Raw genomic sequence first — 17174 nt, 5'->3', positions numbered from 1 at the left:
AACACACCCTAAAATAGAGCTTGCTTGTTCTAAAAGTAGGATAGGTATTTAATATGGAGCACATTATGCTATAAATGAATATTAGTGCTTGTCACTAAACATTCCATTGTTGATTTTAAAGAATTATGTTGTTCATGTTTAATGATAAGATTGTATTTCCATACAATTATTTATAGATTAGCTTACAAAAGAAAAAGAAGAAAAAAATGTATTTAAAAAAGTTTATCATTGTATATTTATCATGTAACATATAAGTAATAAATATTATAATATCACAAAAAAATCTCTTTTACAACATCTTATAACTATATGAACATCGTAAATACCGGAACTGATAATAAGTGTTCTATGGGAGGGATGCACATCCTACAAGATTACTAAAAATATATAGCTAAACGGATAAATAGTTTTGATATGATGTTATAAACGGAAGCTCCAAACAATGCCTGACAGTGCAGTCGTCAGTCAAGTTATATTGCTTATCACCACCCAACTAAAGATTGATATATTTTTATAAAAAGATATTAAAAAAAGATATTAAAAAAGTTAAGCACTCACACAATGTCTACATTTGAGCAAAGAGTAGTTGAGAAATTTAAATAAAAGAAAAAACATTTTTAGATCTGATTTTATCTACATGTATTAATACTGTTAGAGAGGCACTTTTTATAACGATCAAGTCAAGAAAATACTGGCCATTTTGACTGGTGAGTTCACCAAAGTGCATTATTAAATTTCTCTTAAAAATAATTCAAATATAATTATATTTTAGTCATGTGATAATAAATGCAGAATGAATATGATATTCAAAGATAAACTAATCAAATCTTGATATGTCCCGTCCAAACATTAATGTCTTCAGCCAATCCATAGGAACTTGCATTCTTAGTCTCCAACTTCCTAAGCGAGTTAAATAAGCAGATCTCCACAGCAACCAGGAAGTAAAGCCTGAAATAAGCAAATTAAAAACTTAAATCCTTATCAAATCTATGGCACAACAAAACCGGTTCCTCTTTCACTGTGAATAACTACATTCAGAAGAGTAGGCTGTCTTAAAATTGTAAATATTGGCATTTTAATAAAAGGAGTTTATTTTTTACCTTCTTTGAAAGATTCACAACATCCTAAAGTTAAAAAGCTGCCCGTGAAAGGCAAATGTGGTCTAAAATAGAATTTTATGATTGGTCAGCCTACCTTGTAATTTAACATCTGGAGTATCTGTAAGAGCTTCATAACTTCCTATATAGGCCAACATTCCCATATTTTTAAATTCAAAGGGAATTTTAGGATCTTTCTTTCCATTTAAAACATCAGTTAGATATCGCCCTTGTCTCTCGGCAACCTAGAAATAAAATGGTAAATATTGTGTTTACAAATAGTAATTGAAGATTGTGATGAAAATAAAGGGTTTTCAGTGGGCTTTGGAATCTTTCTTAGAAGATCTAAGTTCCTCTTATAGTATAAACCGAAATGGTTAAAAAAAAAATCAAACCTGATGCATTCAAAGAGAAAACACAAAGCTAGAGGTTATAAATTAATTCTGGGTTAATAATCTATCACATGACACCCTGATTAATTACTTTGTTCTTAGCAGCTTCACGTTAACAATCAAAATGGAAGTTTATAGATAACTACATCTGTAAGTTATATACCCTGGGTGTAAATTAAAAGAAGAGACACCTCAAATGTGGGGGGGGGGGAACCATCTGAGAGGAGGTACTTGTATGTAGTTATGTAAACGTATCAATATTACCTGAGCTGTACATGGTAGTGGCACGTCTGCTATATCAGCACAATCACCTAATGCATATACACTACCACTCTTATCTTCTATAACTTGTAAATAACTGTCTGTTACAATCTACAATATTAATATAACTGTCTGTTACTATCTCTAATTAAAATATCTGTCTGTTACTATCCAGAATATTAATATAACTGTCTGTTACTATCTCTAATTAATATATCTGTCTGTTACTATCCAAAATATTAATATAACTGTCTGTTACTATCTCTAATTAATATAAATGGGTTTTTTTACTATCTATAAATTAATATAACTGTCTGTTACTATCCAGAATATTAAGATAACTGTCTGTTACATTCCATAACATTAATATAACTGAACTGTTACTATCCACAATTTTAATATAATTGTCTGTTACAATCCTTAACATTAATATAACTGAACTGTCTATAATATAATTTTTACTAGTCACAAAATTAATATAACTGTTACTATCTGTAATGTGATTGTCTGTCACTACTATAACATAAATATAACTTGTCTGTTACTATCTACAAAATTAATATAACTGTCACTATTTATAATATTAATATAACTGTCTGGTACTATCTACAGGATTATTATACCGGTACCCGTCTGTTACAATCTATAACATTAATATAACTGTCAGACTGTCTGTTACTATTCATAACATTAATATAACTGTCTGTTACTATTCATAACATTAATATAACTTTCTGTTACTTTTCATAACATTAATATAACTGTCTGCTACTAATTGGGTAAGACGCTGGCTCACTAGCCTGGAGGTCAGGTGTTCGGTCCCTGCATTGGCCGAGAAAGTTCATCCAGATTTTCCGGCGTGGTTCCCCCTTGTCAGTGATGCAGGACAGCTGTCTAGTCGTTCGGGACGAAAAACCGAGATCCCGTGTACACATTGGCATGCACGTAAAAGATCCCTTGACAGTTGGAATTCGATATAAGAGTAGGCCGTAGTGCCGCTGTCCTGGCAAAATTTCCCTCATAGCACACTGTATCGCGTATGCCCGTCTTCATTAGCCCAGTTCGGATCAGAACAGTAGGACTTAAACCCCATTTCATTTCATACTATTTATAATATTAATATAATTGTTTGTTACTATTCACAATATTTATATAACTGTCTGTTACAATCTATAATATTAATATAACTGTCTACTGTCTGTTACAATCCACAATATTAATATACATGTAGCTGTGTGTAACAATCCATAACATTAGTATACATGTAGCTGTCTGTTACATGAAATGGGGTTTAACGTCCCACTGTTCTGCTCCAACTGGGCTATTGAAGATGGGTATAAGCCATACAGTGTTCTAGGAGGGCAATTTTCCCTGAATAGCAGAACTATGGCCTACTCTTATATCAAATTCTAACTGCCAAGGGTTCTTTTATTTGCACGGCACGCCAATGTGTACACCGGACCTCGGTTTCCATCCCATCCAAATGCTGTTACAATCCATAATAACCGTCTGTTACTCAACCATTCCTCAAAAATTTGCAATCCCATTTGACAAGAAATGGACAAATACATACCTGACCTCTTGTATTTTTCGCAACTTTAAGATTTTCGGTAAACCATCTTGGTGCAAGACCTGTACTCCATACAACTAAACCACATGGTAATATAGTGCCATCTTTTAATTTAACACCATCCTTGAATACTTCTGAAAAATCAGAAATATTGTAAATCCATAAATTATCTCTCTAATGAGAAGTGGGACTAATTAATAGTTAAATGAAAGTGTGTCAAGAACTGGCCTTCTATCACAGAAAAGAATCAAGCAGTAACTGCTGAGAAGGATCTTACTGCCATTCAAGTTATATTTTCAAGAAACAAGAGTTGGTGATTTTTGTCAATTCTAGATATATCTTAATTTACCAGCTACAGTGTCCGTTTCAATTATTTGTATTCCTGAGACAATTTTTATATTGTATACCATAGTAACATTCAAAATAAATCTGGTTTTGGATTATCAAAGTGAAAACATGAGTTAGGCTGTCATTGGAATGTCAAGATCAAAGAAAGTAGACTAATTAATGCTGTAACTATTTTACCTGTAACAGAGGATTGTATCAATGTGAATCTCTCTCTAGCTCGTAATTTATTCTCAGCATGTGAACGAAGTCGACTATCAAAAGAAGCAAGAATTTTATCTGATTCAACCAATGTTACTGTTACAGCTTTTTGCTGTTCTTTATATAATTTGGCTACATCCTAAATAAAACAGAGATAAAATACAATTAATAAAAACATATTTAACCAGACAATAAAAAAGAGCCACTTGAGTCTTGTGAACATTGATTTATTTAATATTTCAAAAACTTAAAATTTTCAAACCAAAAGCTTGTGAGAAGAGCAATTAAGTACTTTATGTTCTGAACTCTCCACTCCCAACCACATACATGTACACACAAGACCTAGAACGTAAAACCAATATTTTAAAATCTTAATAGGTATTCGTGAAGAATGAAACTTTAAATCAGTGTGGTCAAAGACTGCGGGAACAATAACTTCTGCTAAGACCTAAAGGAGCTAAATCACTAATATTTGGTACCTAGAAATTGACACAAATGGGTCGCAACGCATATAATAATCTAATATGAATGTATATAAACTGATTTACATTCAATCGTTTCTGTCTTTACTCTAATTTCAAATCAGTTATGTTCGGCGAAATACACCAGAAATCTCAATCGAATGGCAATATGTAGCGTGTGGTTATTCCAGTCTACATAGTACTTATTGCGCATGCTCTCCAAATAATAATGGCGACACCGTTTGACATGACTTCTGGAATATGTCTAGCCTCGTTCTTCGAGTCCCTTGTTACAAATGGCGCTGAAACGCATTATGGTACATGATTCGTATAATGTTTATTTTGTCTTAAATATTGGATATCAGAAGCCCATCTTTTCGTGGTAAGATCACAACATCAATGTTGAATTAAATTGACAAATAATTCATGTTTTCAATGTCAAAGATTTTCGATTATATTGTGTTAGAGACTTAGCTACTTTAAAACAAAAAAGCAAGGTCTAGTACATGTTAGTAGACCTATGCTATATTACCTGTTGAACAAAGTCATATAATTCAGCACCAAATTCTATTCCAGTTGGTCCACCACCTACAATAACTGTATGAAGTAATCTCTTGGACTCAGATTCTTGTATCTTAGGTCCCACTGCTAACTCAAAATTAGTCAATATACGATTACGTATTTTTCGTGCATCCAACACTTCCTAAAATAAGGTAATGAACACATGGTTTGAATAGATAGGTTAAACCAACGTTTTGGCAATGTCCAGAAATTAGAAATTGAATCGGTGTAGTTACTTACTACTTATAGCTAAATGAAGTGATCATTTGGATTTCCCAAACTGAGGGTTACTGGCGAAGAAGATATCATCTGGCTCAAAACAACCAGTATATATATATATAGTACAACTATTGTGGTGCCTCTGTTCTCTTGATTCCTACCAAATTTTAATGGAATCCATTGAGCCATTCCACAGCAGATTACAATTCTATCTGCTAGAGTTTTTAAAATAAACAAGGGCAATAACTCTGGAAGTAATTGTTGGATATTATAAAAATAAATAGACAGCGACCAAAATTTCATCTTTAGCCTATCTAGTGAACACAAAAATGGAAGGACGTTACAGAGTATGAATAAGTAAAGGCGCATTACAGTACCTTTAAAAAGAAGGCATGTTCTTCCACTCCTGGTACACCAAATGTATTACTTAAAGCACCAACAGCAATAACCAATTTATCGTAATTGATAGTGTATTTTAATTCTTGGTTTAATACACTGTGACAATGTAGAATTTTATTGTCTAAATCAAGGTTTGTAGCATGAGACAGGTGAAAGTGGGTAGCATCTCGAAATCTGGATTCACGAACAGGTTGAATAATTGACCTATAATGGAAAGATATATTTCATGATTAGTTGTAGCCAATTAACAAAATTAATTTAGAAGAAATGGACCTTCTGCCTGTCAGAAACAGGTATGTACATGTACTCCATTCATAACTGCTGTCAGAAACAGGAATGTACTTCATTATATTTTAACAAAGTATGCTAACAATACAATAAGATTTTTTTTATGGCTTCAGGCATTATTTTTAAATACTGAATTCAACCACTGTAATAACAATAAGTTAATTGTACTGTAGTTGCAATTTTGGAAAAAAAATGCACCAACCAGACTAATGAAAACAGACATACACCATGCAGTGTGTTATGAGGATATTTTTATGCACTGACAGCAGTGTTTCTGCCTGCTCTTCATCAAATTCCAACCAAACATGTATATGAAGAACCATGTTTTTTTATCTTATTTGAATGATTACCCACTGTTCCTTGCCAGATCCTCTGTGCATCATTGACACAGGTAACCTGGCTGGAATATCCTGAGGAACTTACTCAACCAACACCGGAATCGAGAGAGAGAGAGAAATGGGTTTTAACGTCCACTCGACACAAACTACATGTATGTCATTTCAGGACTAACATATGGTTCCATTCTTATTTCAATAATTCGCTTTAGCTTAGGGAGGAAACTGGAGGACCCGGAGTAAACCCACAATTAAGGTTGGACAGGCGACCCTACTTCTTGTCACGTACAACCAGGGAATCGAAACAATGCCAGTTGACTCAATGACAGGCCTTATAATACAACGCGCATCCACTAACCATTTGACCACCCACTGGAATTGCACCTGGGACCTCTTGGTTAGTGAGCCAGTTCCTTAATGACTGAGCCATTGTGGTTCCCTGTTTCTATTGATATCTGATGTACTGTATTTTTAACAGTGATAAAAGCGAATGCTTACCTGAACTCCAGTGTCCCCACAGTTGTACTGGCCAGTAGTGGTGTAAACAGAAAGTGATTCCTCGGACTTACAACAATAACATCATACTTTTTCTTATCTATACTCTTTAATACACTATATCCTCCCCAACCAGTTCCTAAAATCACTAATTTCTGTCGTTCTTGAATCACTTTTGTGGTTGAAAATTTTTGTATATTCATAGTTGAACCTGCTCCATGCATCCACCATAGCGCTTTTCTCGATATCATTTTATTTATGTTACCAAAGATTCAACACGTATATGGGATTTCAAAAAGGTGAAATTTGTGTGATGAAATGTAAATAGGTTAACTGTCAGTGAACCATAAGCAAAGTCACTTATTGCCACATACATCAAAATATTTTTTTTAATAATTGTCCTCAATATAGGCTATTCATGGATATTGTTTCAAATCTGTAAGAATAAGAGCATAATGTTCAGTACACTCGTCAACTATGAAAAAAGTTCTAATTACAATACTACTAATAAACCATAATCTAAGCTAGAGTTTCATGAATTTTTACCAGAATCAATTCAGTTTTATTTTTCTTTTATCTTCAGGAGCATTTAAATTTTCGCCCTTGTAGAACTCCTTCAATATATCTACTGCCTCTTCTGCTAGAAGCCCTGATATACAAACTAATTTAGGACCTAAGGTAGGCAACTCATCACTTGCTACAGGTAAAATAGATTTACAGCCGCCAAATCTATCATTAGCACATCCATAAACCACGAGAGGAATTTTCATCTGACGTAATGCAGCTGCACACATAATACATGGTTCTACAGTCACATATAAAGTAATATTCTCAAAGATTTCATCAGAATTCTTATTATTTTCATCACACCATTTTAACACTTTCTCAATTGCAACAATTTCAGCATGTCTGGTGGCATTTTTAGTTTCATTTACTTCATTTCTACCCTGTGCTAATTCCTGATCTTTATAAACCAAAATACATCCGACTGGAACTTCTTTATTTTTTAAAGCTTCACGAGCCAAGTCCATGGCACGATTCATCCATCTTGTATGATCCTCCATTAAATCCTTCAATAAAGTTAAGTTATAGACTTGAGTCACTATTTAAATTAATGTGTCTAACATCTGATCATTGCAAGAATTTGGTCATTTTGAGACTAACATTAGACAGTCAGGCCGAGTCATCAACATCCATGGCCCCTGTATATTAAACCCCCACACCAAATTTGTTTCTAACAAAAGTATCAAATCCATTAAAGAGAGAGAGAAATTGCGTTTAACGTCCACTCGACACAAACTAGGTCATTTCAGGACTAACATACGGTTTAATTTTATTTCAATAAAGTGGTCTTTAGCAGTGGGAGGAAACCGGAGGACCCGGAGAAAACCCATGAGGTTGGACAGGCAACCCTACTCCTTGTCACGTACAACCGGGAATTCGAAACCACGCCAGTAGACTTAATGACAGGCTTTATGATACAGCGCGCACATGCTAACCATTCATCCATCCAACCCACCATCAAATCCATTAAATTTCTAATTAGCAAATGAGACAACTACTAAGACATATAGGATATGCGTATACGCTTCATAAAGATGTCTTAAATGGTTTAGGAGATATGCTCTGGCGGGAGAAAAACTAGGATGGGAGGACAGAGCTCATTTTAAATATAAATCCCAATCCAATCCGTCCGATAAATGCAGGCCTACATGCATACATTGTCAGGCCGAATGGCATTACCAATAACACATAGCTGGCTTTAAAGAGACAGATAGAGAAATGGGGTTTAACATTCACTCAACACAAACTAAGCCATTTCGGGACTAACACATGGTTCAATTTTATTTCAATAATTCGCTTGCGCATAAGACCCGGAGAAAACCCACGAGGTTGAACAGGCGACCCTACTCCTTGTCATGTACAACCAGTTTAGTTCTGAAATATGTCTCCGAACTTTACTGTGTGCCCTCCAAAATATCCATTTTGTTCAGAAATTACAGACAACCATAGGGCCCATCAATACTTTCTATGTTCCTGAACATGTATGTACACACAAAAAGACTGGAAAATCTCAATCCAACTACTGTTGACAGACACTTTGACAGACCTCAAAAGTCATTTTTTGGGCCAATTAAGCAAGAGTTGATACAAATTACATTGGAAAGGGCCTACTAAAAACAAGTATTGCAAAACACAAGTCAAAGTCAAAATATGATGCAATGATAAATTTTTTATTGTCTTATTCAACACTGAAAACATCCATTATTTAATTACAAACATTAAAGCCACAAAAAATAAAAATTAAGCTTAAAAGCTTTCATGACATTAATTCATAATTAATTCATCATACAAAATAAGCTTGTAAACCAAATGACAATTTTTCATTCATAATAACATATTTTCTATTTTAATTTAATGAATGTCTTTTTTTACAAAAAAAAAAAAGAAAAACAAAAGCAAACATGTATACAGTGAAATACAGTGAAGACATGCTAACTACAGTACAATAGTGTAGTACATGTACATACGTATGTAAATCATAACCTTATAACCTTAAGTAATTGAAATGTTCTAAAATGCAACATACACAATGTCAATGTACAATTAATGTGACAAAATTAAGGAAAAAAAATGAAGTATATATCCAACTCATCAAATGCAATTTCTATTACTAGTTTAGTTTTTTGATAATAATGAACTGAGATAAATGTTTTTATACAAACAGAAATTTGGTTTTGTATTTTGCTTTTTTTTATGAACATTTCTTGTAAAGATGTAGCTGATTAATCAAAGAGTTCTTTCTTCATTCTTAACATGAGAACTTGTACACAAGTTTCCGCCATTTAACCCTCAAACCAAGTAAACAGAAATTTGGTTATTTATTTATTTTTTTTTGCAGAACAATTCTCAAGAAGATATATCCAATTAAAGGAATTCTTCTTCATTCTTCACATTAATAGTGTTCTTCAACTCAAGAATTCTTAGTTAATCTCATCCAGTTTCAATTGATGAAAAATAATTAAATAAGTTCATCTAATTGTTCATCCTAGATCAAGCATTGGCTGCTTCACATGCATCTATCCAATCACTGTACACATCAACTGCTTCTGATAAGTAATTTATTGTAGACTGATAATCCTCTAAACACACAGTACACGTTATTATCCCTGTATTCCTTGGTCGGTCCATTTTCACTTCACAAGATTTCTCATGATTACAAAAGGGGCAATTGAACATAGTTGGCAGAGGTTCAATTGCCTTCCGTTTTGGTGGAGGTTTATTGGCTTTCTTCCTTCTTCCCATTTTTTGAGAATGTCTATATTCTTGTCTTTTCAAAATGATCTGAAATGCAAGAAATAAAATATTTTGACAAAGCCACATAACAATCAATTTTGTATGATATTGGAATTTAATCTCAAGGCATTTGTATAGTTAATCATTCAATGAAACCATCATCAAATCAATTCACTGACAAAGAATATCTAGAGAGTAAGTTTGATACAAAGAAATAATCTCAATGGCATTTGTCAAAATACTTTATTCCTTTCATCAGAGAGAGAGAGAGAGAGAGAGAAATGGGGTTTAAGTCAATTCGACACAAACTAGGTCATTTCGGGACTAACATATGGATTAATTTTTATTTCAATAATTCGCTTGCGCGTAGGCCTAGGGCCCTTTAGCAGTGGGAGGAAACCAGAGGACCCCGAGAAAACCCACGAGGTTGGACAGGCGACCCTACTCCTTGTCACGTACAACAGGGGAATCTCCTTTCATCAGACTCAATGCAAACAATAGTCGATACACTTCTACTCCCATGATATTTCTTCTAGCAAGACATGCAATGCTATTCGACAACACATGTATTTGATTGGGTGCACTGAGAATAGCCAAAATTTGAGACAAATCTGTTGATTTTATCCTTAGGTTTATGGTTTATTTATACAAATGTCCAATATATCACCGGCAAAAAGTTTTAAAAATTGACAATTAAACCCTAGCCACAGGCTTGTTCATTTTGTGAGCCATATATTGGCCATAATCTTGAAGTACATGTATCTTTGAAAGAGGTGCATAAAGTTGTCAAGAACTAGACGCTGTTCCTTGCCTACTGACACATGACTGTTTAGAAGTAAAAAGTTGCCCAGTAAACTTTACTACAAGTGAAGGAGCCAAAAGTCCTGTTCCTGAACATAGAGAATAGAGGGTGAGTGTAAGAAGACTACATTCAGAGTTGAACTATTCCAAGTTTGCAAGGCCCAGGCCCTTAGTCCTGAACCACTGAAACCACAATGGAAAATCCTGTGGAACTTTCTTGGTCAACACTGTTGAACTCTGGAAATCAAATTTAGCTAGTCATATAGTCCATGATTGCTTTACTAAAAAGTGTAATTTACAAATTTGAAATAATACTATATAATAGTATATAGTATACTATGTATGTATTGTATGTATGTACTATCAATTAAACAATTGTCAATTTGTTTAAAATCACTTTTCAAGTAGGCCCTAACTGTAATTTATGGCCTTTGCCCTTATCGGCTTATCAAGAAACAACAATACAAACCAAAATAGGACCATTATCATTACTATTGCGTTCTTCACAAAGTTTATTTTCTTGTCGATATGGGACAGATTTCTCAAGACACATGCCAGACATCATCATCAATCATACAATCAATTGCAACCTTTTTCATCATTCATTCACATTGGCATTGATCAATTTACCATCCTATTTCATCACTAGAACCATTTGATATTCTTTATGATAAACCCCAATCAATATTCTCTGATTGGTTATCAATGATTTATTAAAATTATATACATGTTTCCAATACTTACCGCTAAGATGACGATTTTTATTATCTCAACGCCAATATTTTCGTGCGTAAGGGGGCGCTACGAATAATTGGCGAATCAACGTAAAAACTTTTTTGGAAAAGGTCATTTCGGACCTTGGTTGAGCGACACTTCGACCGAACATTCATTCTCATCTCACACGATGGAGTTTTTCGGTTTGGAATTCTGAAGCTAAATTACTGATGGAAAAAAGTATGCAGAAGCCTGTAAAACTATTATTACATGTACGTGTAGTAGCGCGGAACGTACGTGATAAGACGCGAAAGTAAGGGGGCGCTGCGAGTAATTGGAGAGACGGAGAGACGTTTTGGTAAAGATCATTTCGGACCGGTTGAGCCACACTTCGCCCGAAAATTCGTTCCCATCTCACACGAAGTGAGTTTTTCGATTGGAATTCTCTAGCTAAATTGTACGGAAAATCTGGATGAACTTTGTCGGCCAGTGCAGGGTTCGAACACCCGACCTCCAGGCTATAGCGAGCCAGCGTCTTACCGCACTTAGCCACCGTGACCCCCACGTTTAGAAAGGCATTATCGTCCATGGTCGATAAATAACAATGTATTTAATATTAGTTTTGATCGTTTTGGTAGTCCTAATGTTGGTCATATTTCTAATGTATATAGGTATTCCACATCATCCCTGTAACTTGACATCTTTTACCTGTTAAATAATATTTTGATGGAGTTTTCTGTTGCAATATTTTCAACAAATAGGCCTAATCAATTTTCTTGGACAGAAAAGTGTCAATATTTTGGAGTTAATTTCGCTAAAACCAGGGTTATACCAATTTCTAATAGGTTTTAAAATTTAAATGAAATATCAGTAGTCACCGAAAAAAAATAACCAAAGGCTATTAACAATACACACTCAGATATCTCTATGTGACGACTGTAAAGATGGTGCTTGTGGATTTAAAATAGAAATGTATTTCCCATTCATAAATCAACAAGTATAGCTTTTCCTGTTATCTGGATATGATCTGTAAATAGGTGGTCTAACATAGCTTTTAAGGTTGAGGCATGCGTATTCTACAAAAATGCAATAAAACTACGATATTCAAAACTGACATAACTTTATTTAAGGCTGATTTCTATAAATTTAACTCACTGTCGTCAGAGGCGTAGCCGTGAAATATATATTGGGGGTGGGGGTGGGGGCCGCAACCCTAACCCCTAACCCTAACCCATTTTTAAAACCCCTAAAAAATATAAACAAACACCATGTGGCCATGCTGTCTACCAAGACACCGCGTGCAAAAGCATTATGGTTACGTTGCTGGCTGATAAATATTTGGTTTAGGGGGTAATGTTTTTGGGAACCTACATGCGATTCACTCTGAAAAGTGGCAGAAAAAAATTAGCAAAATATTACCGACAGGCTAACTAGACACAATTTTATGGAACACAGTTACTTTTCACTTCACACATGTTTCCAGGATGATTCTCTCTGTGTTTTATTTTAGCAATGTAAACCATATTGGGATATATACAGGTTTTATACAGATATAGAATCTTAACTAATCCAAATAATTGTTGTAAATATAGGAGTTTGGGCCTACTATGTAAATTTTTAGGGGGTCCAGGTATATTCAGACGCCCCCCCCCCCCCATGTGTGACGCCCATGACTATCGTTCTCGTAGGGATGGGTTAAATGTCATGTGGAACCTTATGTTCTTTAGTACATCTTAGTTTACAGGACCGGCTACCATCCTAGGCGAGGGTCCCAGGCCACCTAAGCCACGGAAGCTCCCGGGAATCTAGATTCTCAAAGGCGCTTTGTGAGCAATTTTTGACTAATAAAATTACTCAGCAATAAAGTTAAGTTCAATTCCTTTCTAAATCCCTTACCTTGAAAACACAGTCTATGGTGGTTTCATGTAATGCTGAACTGGACAAATATATGCATAATAATACCAAGGCTGTGAATATTCTAGAGCAGCGATTCTCAACCAGTGTTCCGCGACACACAGACGTGCCGCGAGATCTTTGTGCCGCGAAATTTTGAACGGCACACTAAGGAAATGCGAAAAACCACGTGATCCCAACTGTGTATCGACTGGTATCTACTGATAAGTTCATAGCTGTGTTTTTCTTTATTTAGTTTGAGTCTTTCTATGTGTCTGTCTACAGTTGTATGCTGTCTGACTTACCATGATTTTATTTTGCAAAATTCAAATATTTTTCATATATATTTCGCCAGGTGTGCCGCTGTTTCTTTTCACACGTTCCAATGTGTGCCGTTGGCAAAAAAAAGGTTTAGAATCACTGTTCTAGAATTTCATATTTTTATTCGCTTTTGATGAAACTAATATCCCAAAGATCTTGTTTCCTTTCGATATTATTGGGCCCCCACCCCGTACTCCGCCGTGTCTGAGTTTGATAATTGTGGGTCAAGGCTCTGCGAGAAATCAAATTCTACGTCCGGGGTAAGTTCCATAATGACCTTGGATGAGATGGGCAGAAGGTTTGAGGCTGTTCGGAATTTTACAGGCCCATTAATAACGGCAATAGTTTCAACTTTAAAGATAAAAATAAACTAACAATAAGACATCACATTTTAATTCCAAAAAATTATAAAATAAACTTACAAACGAGATATATTTCATATTAAAAACGATTGTGCATTAAATTTAGGTTTACAGTCAAATTTGGTGTTTCGGATCGTACCAGGCACAGTGAACATTATTCAAATGGATCATTTGTTCTGTGTAAAAGTCGTATTGATTACTAAAATTAATTGAAAAACTTTTCACTATTCTACTAAACCTCTGCTCCAGGAAGAATAAGTGCTTTGAAATATCTTAAGCTCATATCTGTGCTTACACCTTCAAGTTTACTTAAATCTTACAATCAGTTCATAGAAAACCGAATACCAGCTTTTCTATACAATTTTTGTGCAGAGACTTAGATAATATATGTGCAGTCATTTATCGAATGATAAAATGTATGTAGAAAATCTTCGATAGCAAGTAGGTTTACACGAGAGAATCTCTGTACGTAGAGATCTCTGGGTGAGATTCGCAACTGAAACACATGGTTACAATAATTTTATAAACTTCTTTTGTTTGCTGTGTGCTAATAGACGACATCTTTTTGGTTAATCATCAAATAAACTCAGCAGGCCTTCCCCGTCATCGGAATCATCTGAGTCACCTCCCTTGTCATCTTCTGAAACAGCAAAACAGAAAACATCATATTTAAATAAAAAATCCCCAAAATACAACAAACCCAAAAGAATACACCGACAAGAGAGGAAAAGTGTTGTTAGGAATATCGCAACACCTTGAAAAGAATTTAAACTTATTGTTACTGTTGCTTTTTTAAGCAAAAAGCTTCTCGGCCTCCCTATAAAGTGACCATGTGTCTTTTCACGTTCTTAAGGACGTATATAGTAATGTCAATAGTATGTGAAGAATCTAAATGCGCACTGTGACGAGAAGGCCACTAAGAGGACTAAAAAGTATTCATTTGACAGCAATGTAACAAAACGAATCAGGATAGAAATCACCTTTGCCTCAATGTTCGTAAATAAGGTATCACTTATTGACAGATAATTACAAGAGAAAAAATGACGGCGATGTGAAGTACATAAAAAGTAATGCAAACTTGGCATGGCCTTAACTGCCGTTTTGGACCAATAAAATTTTTCAACAGATTACGTTTTGCGAAATGAAATGGGGTTTGATGTCCTACTTTTCTTTACCGATTTGACTAATGAATACGGGAGACTACGTTTTGTTAATTATATGTCATTTATTCTGGCAAATTTGGCCCCTTCGAATCTCTTTATATCAGTTGAGACAAATTGTCATTAAAAAAACCACAACAATGGATATCAGAATCAACAATGGATATCAGTGGCTAGTATTGCGATGTATTCCAATGATCTTTGCGATGGAATATAATGTTTATCACCGATCGTGTAACAGTATGATTCAATGCTAGATTATAATGTTGATGCTACAGTGGTTGTCTTGCAAGTTTCGTTTCTGCCAACAATACCATCAATTACCCAAATTTCATTAATTATCATTCATTCATTATTTGGAAAGTCTAATAAAATCCATTCGGATTAACAAATTATTATATGAACGTCTATACCTTTAGCTATTGTAAGAGGTTTTGTCACATCTTCTGTTGTTAACATTGTTACAGGTGTAGAACTAGCTCCAGAAACATTAGCTAACAAAGATTGACCTGTAAGTATTAAATTAATATCAGCATCTGACATGCCCCGTCACTTTTACAGCTCTCCACTCCTACCTTATCGGACTAATGAGCGTCGGACGGACATAAACTTAGGGGCAATGCACGCCAGACCAATGACCGTAGGAGCAATGAACTCGAGACCAATAAACGTAGGACCAATGAGCTGTTCAAAGACCAATAAGCGTGGGGACAATGAGCTGGAGACCAATAAACGCCGGGGCAATGAGTCCCAGACCAATAAACGTGGGATCAATGAGCTGTGCAAAGACCAATAAGTACAGAAGAAAGCTAAAGATCAATAAGCGTCAGAGCAATGAGCTGAAGACCAATATAAGCGTCTGACCAATGATCATCCGATCAAAGGGCGTCGGACCAATTACCGGACCCAACACAATACATCTTGTAAATTTGACTTAAAACCACGTACCATTACTGATTATTTCCTCGATGTTTTTTCCTTGGAGATGTTTTATTACCATACTGACTCTATCTGAATCACAGTCAACGCCAACACTGCCTAGAATTGTTTGTATATTCTCTTCTGTTGGAGATTCTTTACCCCCCAGTACAGATAAAACATAGGCCGCTAAATATCGCATTTTGATAATAATTTTTCACTGAAAAAGAAAAGGTCCGTACGTTTCTGTCTCAAAGTTTGTCTTAGAAGGGGCTAAAAGGCAAATAGTACCTGGTCGTTGAAATGGTACGAAAAGGCCAGTTTCACTTTCAACAGTACTATTCATGCTGATAATTAAATGATTGTGGCTAATCGTTTACTTGTAGGGCCACATCAAATACGAATCGATGAATTATTGGACTGGTGATCATTAGAATGGGGTATATTTCCCATACGACTATCAAAGTTAACTTAATGAACCCGATCATGCAGCTAGGCTACCTTCGACGATGTCACTGCTAAAACATTTCTCCAAACCGAAATAAACCAGGGAATCTGTTATGAATGAATTGAATTGTTTAAACGAATTCATGTAAATAGATTTATGCACATCGATCTCTGTTTGTAAACCGACTAGAATGGAAATATAGAGATTTGCGAATTATAGTAACCGTTAAGATCCCCTAAAAGATTATCATTGTCAGTCTGTATTAACAATATATATGCAAAGAAACATACCTTATCTGTGACGACTAGCATCAAAACAAAGGGTTCTGTTCATTTATTTATATACTATTGATGGGAATAACCATGGAATTGCAACTAGACGTTGAAATCGATTTGTTTCAAGGTGATTACGCAAGAAAATTTGGCTTTGAATAGAACGTGACGACAGTATAATCCTGGAGTGGCCTCCCTTGGCATGGATTGCGTTTACTGTGAACCGATTGCCAATAGAGACTTTTGGCAAGCGTAAATTTCTGGTCCGTATCGCGTATCCGTATGGATTTTGCGTGTGACGTCATCAATGTGTGTGTATTTCTCATACGTGATACGGCACACGGATACGGCAGAACGTATCGAA

General features: G+C 35.0%; 2 protein-coding genes and 1 long non-coding RNA gene across 3 annotated transcripts; all 3 read right to left on the bottom strand.

The window, feature by feature from the left end:
- Positions 1 to 170: 170 nt before the first annotated feature.
- LOC126824295 (uncharacterized) lies at positions 171 to 7064 on the bottom strand. The gene is made up of 7 exons (XM_056101712.1): positions 6628 to 7064; positions 5485 to 5710; positions 4860 to 5030; positions 3846 to 4005; positions 3324 to 3454; positions 2887 to 2920; positions 171 to 181 (listed from the first exon to the last, which is right to left on the bottom strand). Exons 1-7 carry the CDS (start codon positions 6873 to 6875, stop codon positions 171 to 173), a joined length of 981 nt encoding a protein of 326 aa, XP_055957687.1. The 5' UTR covers positions 6876 to 7064.
- Positions 7065 to 7167: 103 nt separating this feature from the next.
- Positions 7168 to 9668, bottom strand: LOC126824649 (tRNA-specific adenosine deaminase 2-like). Its single transcript, XM_050553947.2, has one exon. It carries the CDS (start codon positions 7686 to 7688, stop codon positions 7176 to 7178), a length of 513 nt encoding a protein of 170 aa, XP_050409904.1. The 5' UTR covers positions 7689 to 9668; the 3' UTR covers positions 7168 to 7175.
- A 4359-nt stretch (positions 9669 to 14027) lies between these two features.
- On the bottom strand, positions 14028 to 16941 carry LOC126824651 (uncharacterized). The gene is made up of 4 exons (XR_007681599.2): positions 16829 to 16941; positions 16121 to 16310; positions 15586 to 15681; positions 14028 to 14652 (listed from the first exon to the last, which is right to left on the bottom strand). It is a non-coding gene; the product is annotated as an uncharacterized LOC126824651 (long non-coding RNA).
- Positions 16942 to 17174: the final 233 nt, after the last annotated feature.

The sequence above is a fragment of the Patella vulgata genome, chromosome 6, assembly GCF_932274485.2.
Source record: "Patella vulgata chromosome 6, xgPatVulg1.2, whole genome shotgun sequence".
Taxonomy (NCBI): Eukaryota; Metazoa; Mollusca; class Gastropoda; family Patellidae; genus Patella; species Patella vulgata.
The sequence above is the reverse complement of the archived record's forward strand: the minus strand, read 5'-3'. Positions and strand labels throughout refer to the sequence as shown.

Excerpts from the sequence above, each read along its gene's own strand:
- LOC126824295 (XM_056101712.1), bottom strand. The coding sequence starts at position 6,875 with ATGATATCGAGAAAAGCGCTATGGTGGATGCATGGAGCAGGTTCAACT. Across the intron at positions 5,031-5,484 it reads AACATGCCTTCTTTTTAAAG|GAAGTGTTGGATGCACGAAA; the intron begins GTACTGTAATGC and ends ACCTTATTTTAG. Across the intron at positions 2,921-3,323 it reads CGAAAAATACAAGAGGTCAG|ATTGTAACAGACAGTTATAT; the intron begins GTATGTATTTGT and ends TTAATATTATAG.
- LOC126824649 (XM_050553947.2), bottom strand. The coding sequence starts at position 7,688 with ATGGAGGATCATACAAGATGGATGAATCGTGCCATGGACTTGGCTCGT.